Raw genomic sequence first — 19,652 nt, forward strand, 5'->3', positions numbered from 1 at the left:
GAAAAAAGAACCTTGAAATGGCTCAAATAACGTCACCATTTTCGGATTTTGTAAGCAATGCATGACGCTGAAGAATGACGCATGGCTCGCTTGTATGTTCAAGACGTCCATGGATATTATACGAAAATTTGATGACATAACTTCCAAAGAAACATACTAGCAATCTAAAAATTGCTATTTATGCCAAAAAAAATTGTATGAACCGATAATTAATCAGCAAATATATGTATTTATACCGTAATATGGCCATTTTATAGGTATTTGGCTTCGAAAAAATAAAATAAGTAATTACTACCTAGACCAATCGAGTTGGTGAACTTTTTTGAAATTTCACAATTTAGTGACTTTTAACAATAACTTTCATAGATTTGACTGAAAAAGAAATCCCTAGGGCAGAAATACAAAAAATATGGAAAAAATGTAATAATTTGGCGATTTTCCAACAATTCCCATAGGGTCCAATAGTAAAGTTTGACAACATTTAAGATGGCTCACTAAGAAATCGGGATGGTAAACATTCGATTTTTTTAATCCTTAAACAATAAATATAACAGTAAAAATTAATTTTCAAAAAATTATCAAAATCCCTAGGGCAGAAATAATTAGACTCGACCTCGTTAATTAAAACTTTTAATTAGATGCAGTGAAATGGTGTCCGCAACTATTCAGTAAACAAGTTTAACATTGGTGCTAAATTTTAAAACCACAGGATTCTATTGAGAGCAAAGAAACACTTGGGAAATGCTTAAAACTGCCTTTCGTGTAAACATCTAGATACCCCAAGCCTGTTCTCAACATGTTTTAAAAGTGAGTTATCGTTTATAAAACCGACCCCTAGCGACAGTTGAAAGGCCTACACAGTGTCAGTTTGACGCATTTGGAAAGTATGATTTATTTACATGATCACTGTCCGTTCTCCTGTAATTTCTGCTCATCCATAATTATTATAAATATGTATATATGTACCTCTAGTACATATTGTTTTTTGAAAGAATGAATACATCTAGGTATCTTACATACCTGGTAGTCAGAAATAGCATCAGAGACAATCTTGGCAAAGTCTTTTGCTATTTGTTCCTCAGCTTGAAAAATATAATTAATCAATTAACTAATAAAATTATTAATTTATTATCCATGCTCCACATATTTGATAATCATTATGTAATTTTCAACAAAAAATACCTAGTATTTTAAACTCAGAAAGGGGGGATTTCACTTTTTGACATAAGCATAGCGACATTTTTAATTCAGGATAAAAAAAATTCTCTTTTTAAAAAAAAATATTAAATTCTGTATTATAATAATTAAACAAAGTGGAGTTAATTTTTGTTTTACGATTAATTAGGAAATTCATTCAGATGTTAAGATACATGCTTGACATTAGACGTAACCAAGAATCAAGAACAAGAGTCAAAAAGCATCAAAAGATCAGGATAAATATCTAATTCTTTTTCTACAAATATTTTTTTGAAAAGCTCTCATCAATATTTTTCAGTATATGAAGTTGGGAAAAAATATTATAAATGGTTTCTTCTGATTTTTTGACTGTCCCCTATAGAGTATAACCACACTTCATCATTTTTCTTCAATTCCATCACAAATGTACCTGAACTGGAAATAGCGTTGTTGTTAGAGTATTGTCTAATATACTCCGATACACGGTTCTATGGAACGCCATCACTGCCTTATAACATAAAACTATGCATTTACTATGTGAACCTATCATTACGTGATGTGAACATATCTTTACGTTATGTTAATTTTTTATGGGGTGTTGTAAAAATATCTTCACATCATGTAAATGCTGCATCACATGAAGTGAACACATTCTTCCATTATGTCAGCACTTTATAACTTGAAGTCCAAAGTTCATTATTTGAAGTGAAAATATGTTTACATTATGTTAAAACTTTATTACGTGAAATGAATGTATTTTTATATTATTTCATTTCTTTAATATGCAAGGTCAAAATTGCATTACGTCAAATTAATTTCGTTTTACATGTGTTCTATGATTAAATTTATCATTACGTTAAGTCAAAGTTCATTCCCTTTTGTGAGTGTATATTTCAATAATAACAAAGTATTATTACGTGATGTAAATGTATCTTTATTTAACGCACAAAATCTCATTTGAACCTTTAGCTCAGGTGAGCTAACAATAGCAAATGATGTGAGAATATGGACAAATATGACTGTTTGCTGTAGAAGGGAACATAAATGCAAAGTGATAAAGATTTCATAATTCAAAGACTTGAAATACAAACCTTGGCAAACGACAGCAAGACAAATCAGCTAAATACTCAGAAGATGTCATCTCGAGGAACTTCAGGACACTGTATGGCTGTGGAATGACTGCCTGTCTGTGGAAGTTCACCACACGCAGACCCCTTTCCTCTTTCACCCTCCCCAAAGCCACTGCTAGCTGCCCAGCCTGAAAGATGCTTCGACAGTCCACTTCAACACTGTAAAATCATGTAAGGAAATCTACTTTCTGTGCATGTATGTCATTTATGATAAAATATTTATCTACTAATTCCTTAATCTTTGCTATTGTACATTATAACAAGCAAAAAAATATATAAGTACATTTAAAGTAATGTAATTTCTCCAAAACTAAGGAGACAGGGTTGAAGTAATTCTGTCTATAAAATAGATCTGTGCTGAAATATGCCCCTAGGTAATCCTCTCAAAATCCTTGGTCCCCAACACAGTTTAAAGAGGCTGGAAGCAGTAAAAGCTATCTTCTTTATTAATTGCCAAATTTATTGATTGTTTAATTGAAGATTTTCAATACTCAGTCTTAAGGTTTACTTTTCCAGAGTCATGCCCTGGGCTTTATGAATGGTGAGGGCATTAGCTATTTTAAGAGGAATCTGAAGACGTGTGGCGACATTCCTGTTCTTCATAGGATCATACACTAGAATAAAAAACACAGGTAACAAAATAGAAATTTGATTGGAATGGTTATTTCTGTAGTCAGTGAAATATCTAGTGCTCAAATGTACTCTTTTTATGATAGTTTTTAATATTTATTGTCATTATTTTTGCCATTCCTATTTGTTCTTATGTACAGTATCATTTTCATTTCTGTTATACACCATACTACTCATTTACATAAGAAGGATCCCCCTTAAGGCTTTTTTTTTGGGGGGGGGGGTTATCCTGGTACAACAATGTCAAGTATATATTTATGTTATTCAATCCTATTAATTTCATTTTACTCAATTCCATTATTTTATTGTTGGTGCTATCTACATAATAGTCTATTGTTTTATGTTATAATTGCTTGTAAAAATTGTATAATTGTTTTGTATTCTGAATAAATCTGTTTGTCTATATCCATCAACAGGATATGACTGAAACACATCAACCAGAGTTGCAATTGGCAGAAACCGATGGAGAGAACTTGTTGATGCCTTAGGTACAGAAATTCTTGAAGAGAATTAACTAAGTAACTTACCTGTACATAAACATTTAATTACAAGTATGTGTACTTATTGTTTTCACGTGTACTTATTGTTCATTTTCTTTGATTATCTATCAATAAAATATGTTTAAATCAGAAGAACTTACCTGTAAATGCTACTCTGGTCAGTTCTGCGACAATATCACATCTTGGGAAATGCACAGTGACATGCTCATAGGATATTTTGGTAACTTTACCAATTAAGCCATTCACAAGCTTATCTGTCAAATTCCTCAATAACATAACGGGAATTCCAACTTTTAACCACAACTGTCTTGGTGCAATTTGTCCAGTTCACCTTTACTGCCTTCATCTACTGCATCAAAACAAAACAGTCCACCTTTGTGATTAAGTATTTTATCCCGATTAAACATGTCAACTAGCACATTATTGGAAAACAGTTTGATTGTCTCTGGTGTTTCATGCAGTGGTCTCGAGAGACAAGACATGTAATTCAATATTTCATCATCCAATCTTCCAAGAGAGAGAGCATTTACCACTTTACAAAGTTTAGATTCCTTTTGACGCATGTTTTCTGTAAGGAAAATTGAGTGCTGTGGCCAGCGTTTGCTTTCAAAACAGAAAGATCCTACATCACCGTAACGCAAATGACGAACTGGTGGGAGTTGTGTAAAGTCCCAAACGAAAATCACTTGTATTCCTCCAAATGGTGCTTTATCAGACCGTATAGAGCATACTACATCTAACTTGTCAAGCATCTGGGCACTAAACATTGAAATCTCATCCACTATCAACCAGTCTGTTCCAAGAAAGTTTTCTTTTGCCGCGACATAGGCTTCATCATGCTGTAGAAGCATCTTCAGTTTCCCTCCTGAAAAGCGCCCACCCCCCAGTCCACTCCATTTGTGTATAGTCATAGCACCCATACTCTGCAAGTATTTTATGACATTGTAGCTGCTTAACTATGAATTAACACAATAATATTTGAACACATTCAGAAATCTTTACATTGTATTCTCTGTAAAAAATCATACTCTAGATCACTTAATTTTCGCGACACCTTATTTTCGCGAGATAGTCATTGACTCTTGATTAGCGAGACAAAATTTTCACGAATTGTGGTAATTGCTTTATATAATCTTAAGGAATACTATTATACGCGATCATTAAATTTTCGCGAGCACACTGTCTCGCGTAATTACGCGAAAATAAAGTTCTCGCGAATAAAAAGTGATTTACAGTACATACATACACTGAATATTTTCTCCATTATTTATTTGAAAAAAACTGTTATTAATCAATCATCTAGTATATGACAAAGAACTACTTAACCGGTTAGAGCCATATGTATGAAAGACTTCTTAAGAAGTATCAAAGGTAAAGGTCAACTAGTTCATTGCTCTTCCATAAGTGTAACATACAGATAGATAAATAATATTTTATTCTTACGCAGCATCTATTATGTATTTTTTTCTGCAATATCCAACTGTTAATCCCGGTATTATCAAACAAATAAGAGCATTTTATTGTTTAAAAGTCCATTCTGTTTATGTATCTGGACATATTTTATCAAACCCCCTGAAAGTGTCATATGAATTTTTTATATTGCATTACAAATTCAACAGATTTAAAATGAATTAACCCCTCTAGATGGGGAGTTTTTAAAAAAGATCTTTATAACCTTTCTCTTTGTATTGCTCAGCAACTTGACCTATTTACATGGATTATGCCAAATGAAGATGCTGCCTTTTACTGTTTTATTATGCCAACATTAACTGAAGATTTTACTAGGAGAAAACAATATACATGCGAAGGAGCGGATCCAGGATTTGAAGTTGGGGGGGGGGGGGGCGCTGATTATCAATCTGCTCATGTTAAAGCATGTATTGTTAAGTACATACATGTAAATATGGCAAATGCCAGTTTCTGAGAGAAAAAAATCCATGATTAAAATGGTTGACCATACAGTTTATTATTTTTATATTACTGTTTTTTAAGTTGTTTAACAGTTGAAATATTAATTGTTATGATGTTTTATAATTAAAAAAACGTGTGTGTTTATATATTTCACAATAAATGTGGGTTCCCCCCCCCCATACCTTATCGTAAACAGAACAGGCAATGCCCGTGGTACAAGTCAATGCCACCTTCTTCCCTTTACTTCTTGCTGCATTGATAATTGACTTCACCAGATATGACTTTCCAACTCCAGCTTGTCCTCCAATATAAATGTTATGGCCCATTTCTACCTGCTGAAGAGCACGTTGTTGACTTTCATTCAACATCTTGTTCTTTTCAGACTTTTCCCGTACTTTTTTCATCCCACCAATCAGATAGCTGTTTTCTTAATTGCCTCGTGCACGCTCGTCGCTGCGGAACTTCACCGGATATCGAAATTCAAATATGGCTGACCCAATTGACCTCTTAGGCTAATCGGTGGTGAAAATGGATGTGATCTCTCGAGACGGACGATTAACAGTCATTCAAATATTGTGAGGGTGTCCAGAAGGAGTTATATTATGAAACGCTACTCTAAGATAAAGTGCAACGGATGACAAGTGCGTGAAAATCAAGGTAATGAACGAAAATTGCATGAAAAAATGGTGCGAGGTTAACGACGGCGACCCAATTCTCGGAAGTTCGGATATTTTTTTTTAAGTTTAAATGAAGTAAGATTAACGATTTATTTATGACAATAAAGGATAACATTCTGCCTTTCGACTGGCAAGGCATTTTTATGGATTTTTCGAATAAAAATAAAAGTTTTGAGAGTTTGAAGCGAGGCACCCAGAAATTAATGGCGGCGTGTTAGGTCCCTTTTCCCCTAATATGTTTAGACGGTGCGACCGTTAGTGAGGGCGGAGCATTTAAAAGCTAGTAGCTGTCTTGATCTAAATATAATCACATCTATTTTCTACAGATAAAATTATGCACTGACCTTTGCATGTCATTCATGCCTGAAAAACAGCAGAATATTCTTCGACCCTTTAATGTATTTTGCCTTCAGAGTTCAGTATCTACAAAAAATATTTATTTATGAAATGAATTCTGATATTTACATACACATATATATATATTGACTATTGAGTAAATGACATAACATAATGTTGTTCATTACCATGTATTATATTCTTTAAGTTACCCAATCTGTGTCTCCTTTTGTAGGCTTCCATGTGGATCACTATTGCTTCAGAATGCACAAATGATATGACCCCCCCCCCCCCATTTTAAAAAAAAGACATACTGTTATTTTTACATACATGTACATGTACAAGTGTATCACTCGATTAACTTCAGAATGGAAAAAGATAAAACATTTCAAAAGTAGGTTATGCTACAAATTTTTGCTAAAAAATATAGTCAGCTTGATCGATAATGCATAATTTTTTCCGGCATTTTCATCATATGCTTTTAATTATGCAACACTAATTCCAGCTCATTACAAAATAATAGTATTTCAATGAACAAGAAAATTGAATATTGTTGAGTGCAATATCATAAGACAAGAATATAGCAGTTAGCGACTGGCATGTCACCCACCGCTTTTGAGTTATAATCAACAAGCAGACTGATGCACATTCAACACAAATATAACAATTTACAAATGATAAATTCATCCTTACACTCAATCTTCTGTGTAATGTAAATACAAGTAATAAGAAATTCGTATTCTGGTTACCAAATGACAAAAAACCAGCAACCAATGACACACACACATAGATACATCCGTTTCTTTTTTTTTAAAAACAGAATCATGTAATTCAAATGAGAATTCTTAATGTTTGAAATTTAATTTCTTTTAAAGTCCCAAGATTCTTGGGTTTCAACATCTGAATCACTTTCACCTGATTCTTCTAATTGATTTGTAATTTTGTTTCTAACTGACAAACACATGAAATGATACCATTTATTTGAAAGACCTTCATTTGGATGTACCCCATCGTATAAATCCTTGTAAGATGTTTTTACAACTTTTTTTTATTTTGTTGTTTTTCCTACCACATTTTATGGTGGAACAAATTAACAAATCCCTATCCCATCTTATAGGGGTTGTGAGTTCACACAAGGAACAATTAATCAATTTTAGATCTTCCTCTAAATTTTTTTGCTGCACTTCTCTGTCTTCTTGAGAATAAAGAGATTGCTGTAACTTGCCTTTTGAGGTATTGAAATTGTGAAATTTCTCAAGAGAGACAGATGGAATACATGTTAAAATGACAGACACATTTTCATATGATTGGAAATGTATTAATAAATCTCTAAATTGAGAAATAATGCACTGCACATTTTCAAGTGATTGAACGTATTCAATTTCAGTACCACAGGCATGGGTGACTTTCTTAGTCAAATTGCAGATCCCTGCAGCGAATATAATCCATATCTCATGGAATTTGTCAAATTGAATAATTTGTTTTATTTTTTGATCAACAAGAGTTCTGATGTGGCCAATTTTTCCGCCCGGTTTAACAATGACATGATATGTGTATGAAAAGTCAAAAGGTTCTTTAAACTGTAGATAATTTTGCAGTTTTGCCCCTCTCGAGTCCATGGCAAAAATTATGTGCCGCATGTTCTGCAAAGAAAATGAAAAATCATAACAGTAAAACACGCTTATAGTGAACACACTTATAACAAGTATGTGCTTAGCCTTATAGGTAAGTAATTTTCATTCCCAATGACTTTTTTAAAAATATTGTAAACTTAATCGATAAACAATGATGATTATAACAAAGCAAATTCGTCTCAAGCACTTATAAGAATGTTTTACTGTATTAAAAATCAAGAGTAAATTAATAACTTTACACTACTGTAACAATAGAGTCGTCTGATATATTGTATTTGATTGGAAATGGCATCCCAAGTAAATTTATTGTTTTCCTTTTACTAGTTATGTTATTACTTGCTTTTTCAGGTAAAAGACAGAAGTCTTAATTTATTGACATGGAGAGGGAATTGTGAAGTCTTCATTGAAGATTATACATTTAAAACATTATGTAGAATTTACACTTAATGCACAGAAACTCAGGGTTAGCGACTGGCATGTCACCCACACCATATGTTTAACTGTGCAAAAGATGTATGTTCTTAAAAAAGGAAATTAAGTTTTGGTGAAAGACGAAAGTAAGCATTTTTTATGGTGTTTTTAGGTGATAGCTGTCCAGTTTTCTATTTGTCATGTGTAGGCCTGAGTATTATCAGTGCTGATATGCAAAGTTATGGATTTCGTTGCACCAAATCCTGATTTTTAGGAAGAGATCTTTAAGCTGGAGAGTGATATTTTTGCACAGAAAAAGAAAACAATGCAGCCCATTTAAAAGTTATTTAGATTTTGTATAGCATTAAGAATATTACAGAAAGCAAGGGTCAGCAATCTTGAAAAGTAAGGGTATGCAATCACGGAAAGTAAGGTTGGCAATCACGGAAAGTAAGGGTCGGCATTCACGGAAACTTAAGGGTTGGCAATCACAGAAACTAAGGGTCGGCGACTGTCATGTCACCCACACCATGAGTTAATGTGCTAAAGATATATGGAATTTAGAGAGATTTATTCTTCATAGAGGAAATGAATTTTTTGAAAGAGATGAGAGTAATTGACTTTGGTATTATCTGTAAGCATTTGTAGCCTTTGAATTTCTTTTGTTCGAGCTTTAGTTGTATCGGTGCAGACTTTTAGGCAGAGTCGGTCTTCATTGACTAGTACATGGGGATGCCAAGCAGAGTCAGGATCTTCTTCATTACCACCAGCAGATTTTGCTCGGGATAGAGCAACGAATAAGGCTCCAGGATTTCTGGACTCAAATGTCTTATTTCCAGGATGAATGACAATTATATATCTGCTGGCCTCTCCGTCACCTATAGTCATGCCCTGGCAGCGATGAATGGTAGTTCCCCATCCTAACCTAAGTGGTACTTGTTTTCGTTTGCAATTAAAGCAGTGGCAGTCTACTCTCCTCTCAACAGCAACAATTGGCACAAGTTTTGGGTGACTGTCGATAAATGGAGGACCAGTGTACTTGGGAAATTCTACCATTACTACATCAGGGAGACCATCATTTGGGTTTTTTGTGGTTAAGTATAGAATATCTATAACCTGACCCATTGAGCCATTGAAAAGTCCAAAAGAGACATTTAAGTTAACTGTCAGCATGACTCTGGCACCTCTGCATAAAAATAATGTTTCTGAAAGGCCATTTGTTGACTCACTTGAAGCTGTTTTACAGTGTTGACCTTGATCTAGTGATTTGATTCTGGCAATTGGGGAAATTTAATTGACCTTGAGCAGTTGCTGTTTATTGTGCTCCCATTCTTCAGCATGTGTTGGAAAAACAAATAAACCATTTTGTAACATTCTGTCTAATAATAATTGTCCATGAGTTAATTTCAAGGATTCCCATTGAAAATTTTGAAGCCATTTAGCTTGTGAATTTGACAAACTATAATTTCTTAAAGCAAGTAATGCCTCTTTCAGTTTTCTCTGGCTTTTACTTTGACGAATGATGTTTGAAAGAGTGACGACAGTTTGAAATTCTTTCCAGACAAGTGCACCGTGAAGTGAAGCAGGCTTAGTGCTTTTACAGTTGTAGACAGGAGAATCACAAACAGGAGGAAGTTGAACATTATCGCCAAGAAAAACGACCACTGGTAAACCACCCCATGATGAAGAAGACATGGAACCCATATTCATACTACATGTATAGCGACAGAAATATTCCATCCACCCGAGAGTACAACAACCTACAAGTGATCTTTCATCAAAAAACAAAGCGACTAAGTTCTCGCAATCACTCTGTAACTTGGAGAGTGTAGTTCCCACTTGGGGTGTCATTTCCTTGGCAGATTTTGGCCCAATTGGAATCTTAAGAAAACTGTGCAATGTGACACCAGAAATAAGATTTGCACTGTTACCCGTAGGACAAAGGACTTGCACAGCATTGTTTGAATGAAAGAGCTCTCTGATAGATTTAACAAGACACTTTATAAGAAAGCTTTTCCCTGAACCTGCAGTACCAGCAACAATCATCCTCAAAGGCTGAAAATTTGAAGACTGATTTTTATATTTAGAGAGGGTATCCATAACTATATTGTAAGCAAATGTTTGCTCATCATTCAAAGATTCATAAGACACATTTGGGAGGTCGTATTGCTGGAAACGTTTTCTGCAGTTTGTACATTTAGATTTTCAATGTTTGTACATTTAGATTTTATCATCAGGGTAAGGAATGGTGTCCCTAGTCCAGTCATAATCTGGTCCTCCATCGTTATATTTAAAGTCAAAATTTTCATAATCAAAATCAGGATTTGGTGCAAGGAGGTCCATCCATTCAGGTTGTTGGGAGCTTGAATGTGAATTTTCAGTATCTTCTACTGGAACTGAGTTTGAAGCCTCTGGCTCGACATGTCGTCTTGCCCTCTCAACATCTGCCCTTACAAAATTTGGACAAAATGCAGAAGGTAGGAAGTTGGTGAAAAGTTGTAACCATGTGCTGTTGTTATCCTTTAAGTCATCAATTTTTCTCCAGTTTGGCATATGGAGCAGCATCATAGTGCGACAATAATCTTCATTTAGGGGCCAAGTGGCTCTAATTTGACTGCCAGAAATAACTGGGACTTTTCCAGACTTGTAAATGAACTGGTACCAGGAACTTGTATCATTTTCATATCTTTGAAGGTTTTTATCAAGAGGTGTATGTCGTGTGACAGTAGAACCAGTTTTTCCCAGAACCCTAGAGCCTGAGAGACTAACAGACTGAAATTGATGACTGCAGCGGAAAAGTGGAAGACAAGATAGTTCAAAAGAGGCCTCAACACTAGAGATGTCTCTTTTGACAGTATTCATAAGCAGTTTTGTACAAATACTTTTGGCATTGGCACCAGAATTTTCATTTTGGTTGTTAGCAAGATTATGAAAAAGGTCAACAAGGGCTCCTGTGGGCTGGTTTCCTTTACAGGCATAACCAGAGACGTATCGTTCTGTAGCAATGATTTCATCAACAGAGGGATTCTCTGGATTGCTTTTAGAAAGAATGATTGAGACATCACCATTAGCTCTCCAACTCTGAGTGTGGTATTAGGAGTGCTGGACAATCTGAGGATGGTCGCGCTCCATCTCTAGTCTTAATGAGCCATTTTTATCTCGGACAAGTGCAGCTGTACTACGCAAAGTTTTACCAGGGTGGTCTTCTTTCCAAACTCCATTCTACACACTCGCTTTGATAATTTCCCCCCATGCTTGGGAATTTGTAATCGGTAATCGGAACATCGGTGAATATTAATTCTGTTTGTTAGAAGGAGGTGGTCTTCAAGTAAAGATTCCTGAGATTCGCTAACATCCATAAGTAACTTTAAAAGTGGATTTTTCTCTTCTGGTGGAGGAGGAGCTGTTCCTTCAGGTGGGGGCCAGAGGTCTTTCTTTGAGTTTCCTTGTTCATCTTTACCAGCGGGATGGGAAGCTGTCATTCCAAGATTGGATCTGGCCCAATTTGAGAGATATTCTGAACAATCATCGTCTGAAAGACCTCTTTCAATAAGTGAAGACAGTAAATTGTGTGGTTCCCTATCAGAACGGCAACACAAACCATGCCAATGGACCATTCCACGTGACTTTGCAAATTCTTGTCTGTACCAGTATGTATTTACTTTAAATACAGGGCTCATGACTTCTCGAAAGTAATTTTGAGTTCTTATTTCAAAATAATGAGCAACAACATGAGGATTGGCTTGTAAGATTGAGAAAAGAGTGTTCCGATTTGAAAGATCTACTTGTTCTCCAGTAGTTACATAAGTGTACATCTGTAGAAGCCTGTGTAGAGCTTTGAAATGGAATTCAGCACAGCTTCCAGTTGTGAAAAAAGATGGTAATCCATGCCCCTCATTTATTTGATAGTGAATGAGTGCTCTCAATTCTTTAGCCCTTTGTGCCCAGTATTGTGATGTCCCACGCAAGTTTGCACCAAAATATAAAATTTTCTCAGGAATGCTGTTGTTGCCATTTTGTAGTTGTTCTTTTAATTCAGAAACTGTCATGTGTTCATCCCCAAGTTGTTGCTTAATGATATAGGTACTTTGCTCTAGGGTTCTCTTTCTCATAATGATATTGTGGACAATGAATTTGAAGTATGGATGTCTTGCAAAGCGACTGTCTTTGTACAAAAGTAAATGATCAGCCCATTCTGTCATGGAGGAACATGTTCGGGGTCTGTTTACATGGAAATCTCCAGTACCATAGGGAAAGAGACAAGGAAAAGCTAGAGTGAAAAAGTACTTAGTTGTGAACTCAGAGATGGGAATGTTATCCCTTGTAGGCCAGGGAATTGACATTGTTGGGTTTTTTTTTTTGGATTTGTTTTCATTAACGATGTCTTCAACCACATTATGAACCTCTTGATTTATGTCAATACTTGGTTCTGGCATTAAAACACCTGAATCGGACAAACCATCAGTTGGGCCAGGTTTGAACTGCTGTGGAGCTGGGCCTTGGTCATCATTTTTGCTCTCAAATGTGTCAAGTTCAAGAGTTTGGAGTTCAAGTGGGCTGTCAAAAGGGAGTTGATTTAGCCTATCATTGCTTATGATGATATCTGAGTATACAGGGTTATTGTTCTTGAGCCAGATGAGAGCATTTTGAACAATAAACCTCCTTACACGATAATCCTTATAACTATCATCTTTGCCCTTTCTTCGAACTTTAAGAATATTTATTTCTGAAGGAAGTTTGGGCAGAATTTGTGCAGGTTCATTTATTTGCTGTGGGAATGTTACACAATGACCATTTGCAGCGATACCCCATGTTTAAGCATATGAATATTGATGGCTGGGGATATCCTACTAATAAGTTGCTGTTCAACTATGGACAAATCTTTTAGCTCGGCGGGTACTGAATTGGGATCCATATTGTTTTCTGATGAAAACATTTTTACTACCGATTTATCAACAGAGCATCTCAAACATTTATCTTGGGATGCCATTTTTCCTTCTAACCTTCGTTCATGACAAATACTACATAAATTAAACTTGTATGACATTTCCTTGAGTTCAAATGCTCGAATTGCATCCATAGCATAATTGAAATGTTCATCGTCATGTAAGGGGGGTGGTTTAGGAATATCATTTAATTGGATACCTAATTGTTCTTGGACTCTTTGAATTTGACGCAAGTATTTCTGTCTTCTCAAGATTTTGGAAGCATTTCACTCATCTGGAGGACCAGGGTCATAGTGAATTCCAAGTTTTCTGCATTTTAAGTACAGATCTGCAATATTGGGGTCATATGTTTTTGAATGTTTTACTTTGCTCTTATCTGCTGCTGACTTTGCATTTAGATTTTGATCTAAACTAAATGAATTTTCTAAAAGATCACGTGCCTTTGCTGTTGGATTGCACTGTACAGGACAGTCTGTACTCTCTTTAGAACATGTTTTCATTGTTTTGGTAGGAACTTCATTCATTTCATCAAGTGTAAATGTTTGTCTTTTGCTTTTATTTGTACATGCTTGATGTTTGTTCCTAGTATCATTGGGTATGTGAATTCTCCCACCTGTATTGTTAAGCCTGCAAGATGTGTCATGTGTTGTTGGTTGGATGAGATTTCTGATTTTGTGAAGAACTTGGAAATGACCATTTTTAAGCAAAAGAAAGATGGATTTTCCCCCTGCAGTTTGAGCAACTGGTTCATACGACTCCAAAGTAAAAGTACTTTGATTTTCAGAAGGAAAACGATGACAGGGTACATGTTGCAGGTACACATTGATTTTGACATTAAATAATAATTATGCAACCTTCACCTCTGCCGCTGTAGCCCAGCCACTACCTAAAACCATTTTTTCAAAGTATTTCTCTTTGGTGTGCACGTTTTTGTCATGCATCAGTTTAACTGTGTCTTTGTACATTTCCCAGTTTTCATACAGATGACCACATATGATATTTCTGCAAATTTGTGTATTGTTCATGTGACCATGAAGTATCAAACGTAAACAATGAAAAAAGCAGTGACCATCACCTGGGACATCAAAGACCTTGAGTTCAGTGTTATCAATGCTGGTTGACCTATTGCTTGGTATGGTATCTAATTCAAAGAAAGTACACATATCTACACTTGGGGAAGTGGTCTTCAAATTTTGTGCAGATTGATTTGTTTGAGGGCAGACATTACATCCTAATGTATTTTGAGGGGTTTCAGAAAGAAATTGAGCATTTGGACTTTTCTGTTCATGAAGTGCATTTTGTTCAAGAGAAGCTTGTGAACATGGTTCTGTTACAAAGAAACCTACAGTGGGATCACATGGTATTTTTTCAACTTTACAATAAGGATGATCATGATCAATTTGTGCCACTTCTGATTGTAGCTCATTGTGAGGAAATGTTCTAACATTATTCATTTGCAATTCTTCAGAATTTGTGCAAGTGTAGCAATGATCAAGACTGATTTGTTTCTGGCTTGCAATATGTAAAACACTGAAAGGATGATCATGATCAATTTGTGTCTCTTGTGATTGCAGCTCATTGTGAGAAAATGTACAACCATTATTCAGTTGTAACTCTTCAGAATTAATGCAAGTGTAGCAATGATCATGACTCATATGTTCATATATATTGCTTGCAACATGTAAATCCCCACAGGTTTTTATCACAGTATTTGACATTTTTTTAGCTTGAAGTAGAAAATTTCACATATATAAAATAAATAAATTATCTAAAAAAAATCCCAAACTTATAAATGATAGACGAAAATGCTAAAAATACAAAAATTGATGGAAAAACCTACTTAAACCATATCATTTGTACACCTCAGAAACTTACAAAACCTTGCACGCTGTTTTGTTTATGTTTTCATTCTATTTTGGTAAATGCAGACGATAGCGCCGCCCGTAGGGAAATTCTGACCAATCAAATGCCTTTGAACATACTTTTTAGCGCGAACCAAAAATAGAACTTAAAGTCTAAAACGAAAGTAGAAATGGTCTGATTACTTATGGTTTTATTTCAAGTAAAAAAAACAATTACTACACATTATCCTTGGATTAAATGTTTTCACTTTGATGAAAGACTCATCAACAACGAGAATCTGCGCGTGGATAAAAACGACGCCATTTTAGCGAGGACGCCATATTGGCGACAAGGATCTCAGTTCCATAGGTATTGTAAATGACATATAGTTTACAATAGATTTCTTTTATTTTTTATATACATACGTGTTACCTATAGGGAGAGCTTCGCTCTCACGGGCCCTTCGGGCCCGTGAGAGGGCTCCGCCCTCTATTAGTATTATCTGTATATACTCAATTTTGCTCAGATTGAATCAAGACCCTGTGAGTAGGGTTGCGGATAAGAGATGGGTAACCCAAAGCGTAACAGACGGACGAAGGTATAGAATGACGGAAGGACGGAATCCCGATTACTATATACCTTTTCAGGCGGGGGGTATAAAACAATAAATTAAACTGTGAACATACGACATATATATATTATTATTATATACCCATCAATTTCCTTGTTTTTGTTACTGTTGATTTTACAGAGTTTGATCCGATTTTCCGGATCACCACAGTGTGGTTTTCTGAATCCATATCACCACTCTCTGAAACTGATGACGTAGTACGCAAAAACATGACGTTATTTTTCTTGCGCGTTAAAAAGTCCATTGTTATTATGCTTTGTTTTATGGATAAATATTATACAATTGATCTCTAAAGTTTTATTCTGCTATATTTAGCTAGTTATAAGGGGGTATATAATAAATTTATCATTATAACAGTAACTTGATCCGAAGAGCCGTATCACGTCTCGTTGACAGGCGCGGATCATCAGATCAAACTCGACGCTTCGCGTCTCGTTAGATCTGATGATCCGTGCCTGTCAACTCGACGTGATACGTCGGATCAAGTTACTGTTATAATAATATATATTTATAACAGTAACTTGATCCGAAGAGCCGTATCACGTCGAGTTGACAGGCGCGGATCATCAGATCTAACGAGACGCGAAGCGTCGAGTTTGATCTGATGATCCACGCCTGTCAAAGAGACGTAATACGGCTCTTCGGATCAAGTTACTGTTGTAATGATAAATATATTATATACCCCCTTATAACTAGCTAAATATAGCAGAATAAAATTTTAGAGATATATTGTATAATATTTATCCATAAAACAAAGCATAATAACAATGGACTTTCTAGCGCGCAAGAAAAATAACGTCATGTTTTTGCGTACTACGTCATCAGTTTCAGAGAGTGGTGATATGGATTCAGAAAACCACAGTGTGGTAATCCGGAAAATCTGATCAAACTCTGTAAAATTAACAGTAACAAAAACAAGGAAATTGATGGGTATATAATAAATACATGTATCGACAAACGGGAACAAAAATAGATAAGGTCAAATGGGTAACTCAGGAAACCTACATTTATATTTAAAATGTTGCATTAACAATGTTTTTTATTTAAAACATGCGCGAAAATGATTCATTTCCTTTTTAAATAGTCTATACAATCAATCTTTAATTATATTACAGATGCATCATATCTAGGTATACATTTACAATATTGTACGGGAACCTTCTGTACTGAATGCTTAATACGGAAAATAAAATTAGGTAATAAAACAATTATTTAATGCCTGAACAGTCAATAGACCAGAAAATTTTTGCCGAGGTGCAGGAAACAGCTCAGTGTGTTCTATTGCCCGAGGCCAGCGGCCTCGGCAATAGAACACACTGAGCTGTTCCCTGCACCTCGGGAAAAATATTCTGGTCTATTGACTGCTCAGGCATTAAATAATTGTATAATAGTGCATGTAGCTGTGTTTGCTATAGTATTCCATTTATCGCAAAACTATTGGGGGGCACACCCCACCTTTCCGGTTTCTACAGCCATGCTAAAAGAATTAAGACATGGCCTCAAGAGGCATATTAAACACACCATGAATGATGTAAAATCATGCACAAACTACTGTTATTTGTTCTAGTAAAGTGTTAAATATAAATATATATGGCTTTATGAAATCAATGTTGGAAAATTTACATGCACTGGCAACAAGGTTTAACGCTGATTGAACTTGGTCCGTTGATTAGGTCATAAAATTGATTGATTGATTGATTGATTGTATATTGTTTAACGTCGCTCTCGAGAAGACTAAAAATTCAAATGATTGTAGAATTTTGCCAAATTAATAAGACTCTTTAAAATTGATAGGTCTTAGTCGTAAGTTCTCTTGTAAAACTGCGCCCGCAGCCTAAGGAAGACTCCTATTTATTTTTCAATCTAAAATTTCGTTGCAAAAGTTCAAAGGCTTCTCGGGATATTGCGAGGAAACGGATGAAAGTGCTAAAGACTGACAAAAAGACGGACGGACGTCCAGACAGTTCTAACATACATATGCCCCATTTGTAGTGAAAGCGGGAAATAAAAATTGATATTGGAATTCGATTGTATTATAGACTTATTTAAGTCAATAAAGTGTTCAAATTTTGACATAATATTATAAGTAAATACATGTATTAATGTTTCACATATTAAATGTGCATGTAAGTATATAATATTATATTGAAGAAAAAAATTCATGTACGCAAGGGATGTTGAATAGTTACCTTTGTTTAAGGTAAGGCTTGTTAAGAAATTATCAGATTGTAGCCTATTTTCCCCACATTTTGGTTTTATTCAGTTTGAAAATCAGTAACACAAAGCAGCCCCCTAGGAAGCAATTTCAGTTGGGGGGATCGGGGCACAGCCATACCGGTACATTTTCATTCTGAGGCACTGTCAACTACCAAATATCAAACGTTTTTATAGAGGGGGCACAAACATCTGCTTTCTATATTATCATATGGCACTATATATATATCGTCAAAATAATTTGAGGGTAAAGCCCTCCGTTCTCCTCCCGCTCCAGGTTCCCAAGGCCATGCACAGAGCCACATAGATATCAAGCCTGACATATAGGAAGGTTCAGTTAAAATATTGTTTGAACATAGAAAAAAAAGGTACGCTTGCAAATTATGAATCTGTTGACAGTTGAAAGAATAGGATTGATAAACGCATAACAACAATATACAGTAAAAGAATGGAATCCTTAAATACCCATAACAGTAATAATAAATTGGAAACTTATTTATGAATTTACGTTTTTACCTAAATTTTTATCGGAGGATAAGTTCTTGTAACGTTTAATGCTTTCTTAGCGACAAGATTTTATCAGTCTTTTATAGGAAAGCTACTGAAAAACGATTTTACTTTAGTCTCTGTAAATAGGAAGTTAAGTTATGTAAATAATTTTTATTCAATTTTCTTTTATAGGAGCTTCTATATCGAAAAAAAGGTCTAATCGCAAAACGTCTATAATTTTATCACATTTCCACAAGAGAAACAACCTAAACACAGGCGACAATGATATTTCAATTTGGAGTCATGTAAATGAGAAGGAAACAAAAAACAGAATGAATTTATACTAGAACTTTTCAATTAAGAACGCACATAATTTACCAACGACTAGTACAAAAAAAATACTGTCCCGCACAAAGACACATACAGTAAATATTGAACGACGGATACAGTCGCATTTTGATTAAATCAGTAAAATTTAGGATAATCTACTCGTTATTAGGAATAAATTACGTTTGAATACCCCAATACTTTTATTTCATTATTTGATACAATTATTACCAATATAGGATGAATTGTCAACGCCATAATATATCTTTTCAAGTCTTGATCCAGCTACACAGCACTGCGTTTTGCATTGTGTTTAAAAACAAAGCTGCATGTTTGCGAAATTGTGTTCCCTGGTGAACCTTTCATCATATATCTATGTGTTTTAATACACAACACATTTAAATACTTATCATGTCTTCGATTAATTGCCGGTTTATTTTCATAACCCGATGACTGCATCATGTTTTCAATGAAGAAACGCAAGAACTTCCGGTTTGTTTAGTATGTGGGTTAGACACTGTGTATTCGGCATATCTATTACATAGCTAGCTTTAAATATGGTACTGTTCATTTACTATACACTTGATTGCTGATTACAAATACATGTGCAATCATATTTTTTTTATTCATTTACTTACACGTTAAATATTTGTTTATTTATTTATAGCGTATTTATTCTTTTTTTAGGTGGAACTTTGTCAAAGAACTTCTATCATTACGTAAGAAAATTTTGGATTCTTCACAGATCGATATACCAATATATCTTTCAAGACAGGCATTTGTGACGTCTATATGTAC

At 34.8% G+C, this 19,652-nt stretch overlaps 2 protein-coding genes across 2 annotated transcripts; both read right to left on the reverse strand.

The window, feature by feature from the left end:
• Positions 1 to 3,729: 3,729 nt before the first annotated feature.
• On the reverse strand, positions 3,730 to 5,715 carry LOC134283468 (uncharacterized). Its single transcript, XM_062765924.1, has 2 exons — positions 5,530 to 5,715; positions 3,730 to 4,392 (listed from the first exon to the last, which is right to left on the reverse strand). The coding sequence occupies exons 1-2, from the start codon at positions 5,713 to 5,715 to the stop codon at positions 3,730 to 3,732; spliced, it is 849 nt and encodes a 282-aa protein (XP_062621908.1).
• A 4,910-nt stretch (positions 5,716 to 10,625) lies between these two features.
• On the reverse strand, positions 10,626 to 13,875 carry LOC134283470 (uncharacterized). Its single transcript, XM_062765925.1, has 3 exons — positions 13,717 to 13,875; positions 11,600 to 13,174; positions 10,626 to 11,486 (listed from the first exon to the last, which is right to left on the reverse strand). Exons 1-3 carry the CDS (start codon positions 13,873 to 13,875, stop codon positions 10,626 to 10,628), a joined length of 2,595 nt encoding a protein of 864 aa, XP_062621909.1.
• Positions 13,876 to 19,652: the final 5,777 nt, after the last annotated feature.

This window comes from Saccostrea cucullata, unplaced genomic scaffold (assembly GCF_032062105.1).
Source record: "Saccostrea cucullata isolate Sc308-1 unplaced genomic scaffold, CSIRO_AGI_Scuc_v1 ctg5323, whole genome shotgun sequence".
In the NCBI taxonomy this organism is placed as follows: Eukaryota; Metazoa; Mollusca; class Bivalvia; order Ostreida; family Ostreidae; genus Saccostrea; species Saccostrea cuccullata.

What these genes read in the sequence shown, in the direction of transcription:
- LOC134283470 (XM_062765925.1), bottom strand. Translation starts at nt 13,875, where the DNA reads ATGAATGAAGTTCCTACCAAAACAATGAAAACATGTTCTAAAGAGAGT. An exon ending in CAGCAGCAGATAAGAGCAAA is followed by an intron (nt 13,175 to 13,716) that starts GTAAAACATTCA and finishes ACATTCCCACAG; the next exon opens with CAAATAAATGAACCTGCACA. An exon ending in TTGGAAAGAAGACCACCCTG is followed by an intron (nt 11,487 to 11,599) that starts GTAAAACTTTGC and finishes TACCACACTCAG; the next exon opens with AGTTGGAGAGCTAATGGTGA.
- LOC134283468 (XM_062765924.1), bottom strand. Translation starts at nt 5,715, where the DNA reads ATGTTGAATGAAAGTCAACAACGTGCTCTTCAGCAGGTAGAAATGGGC. An exon ending in CCTGTTCTGTTTACGATAAG is followed by an intron (nt 4,393 to 5,529) that starts GTATGGGGGGGG and finishes GTTAATTCATAG; the next exon opens with TTAAGCAGCTACAATGTCAT.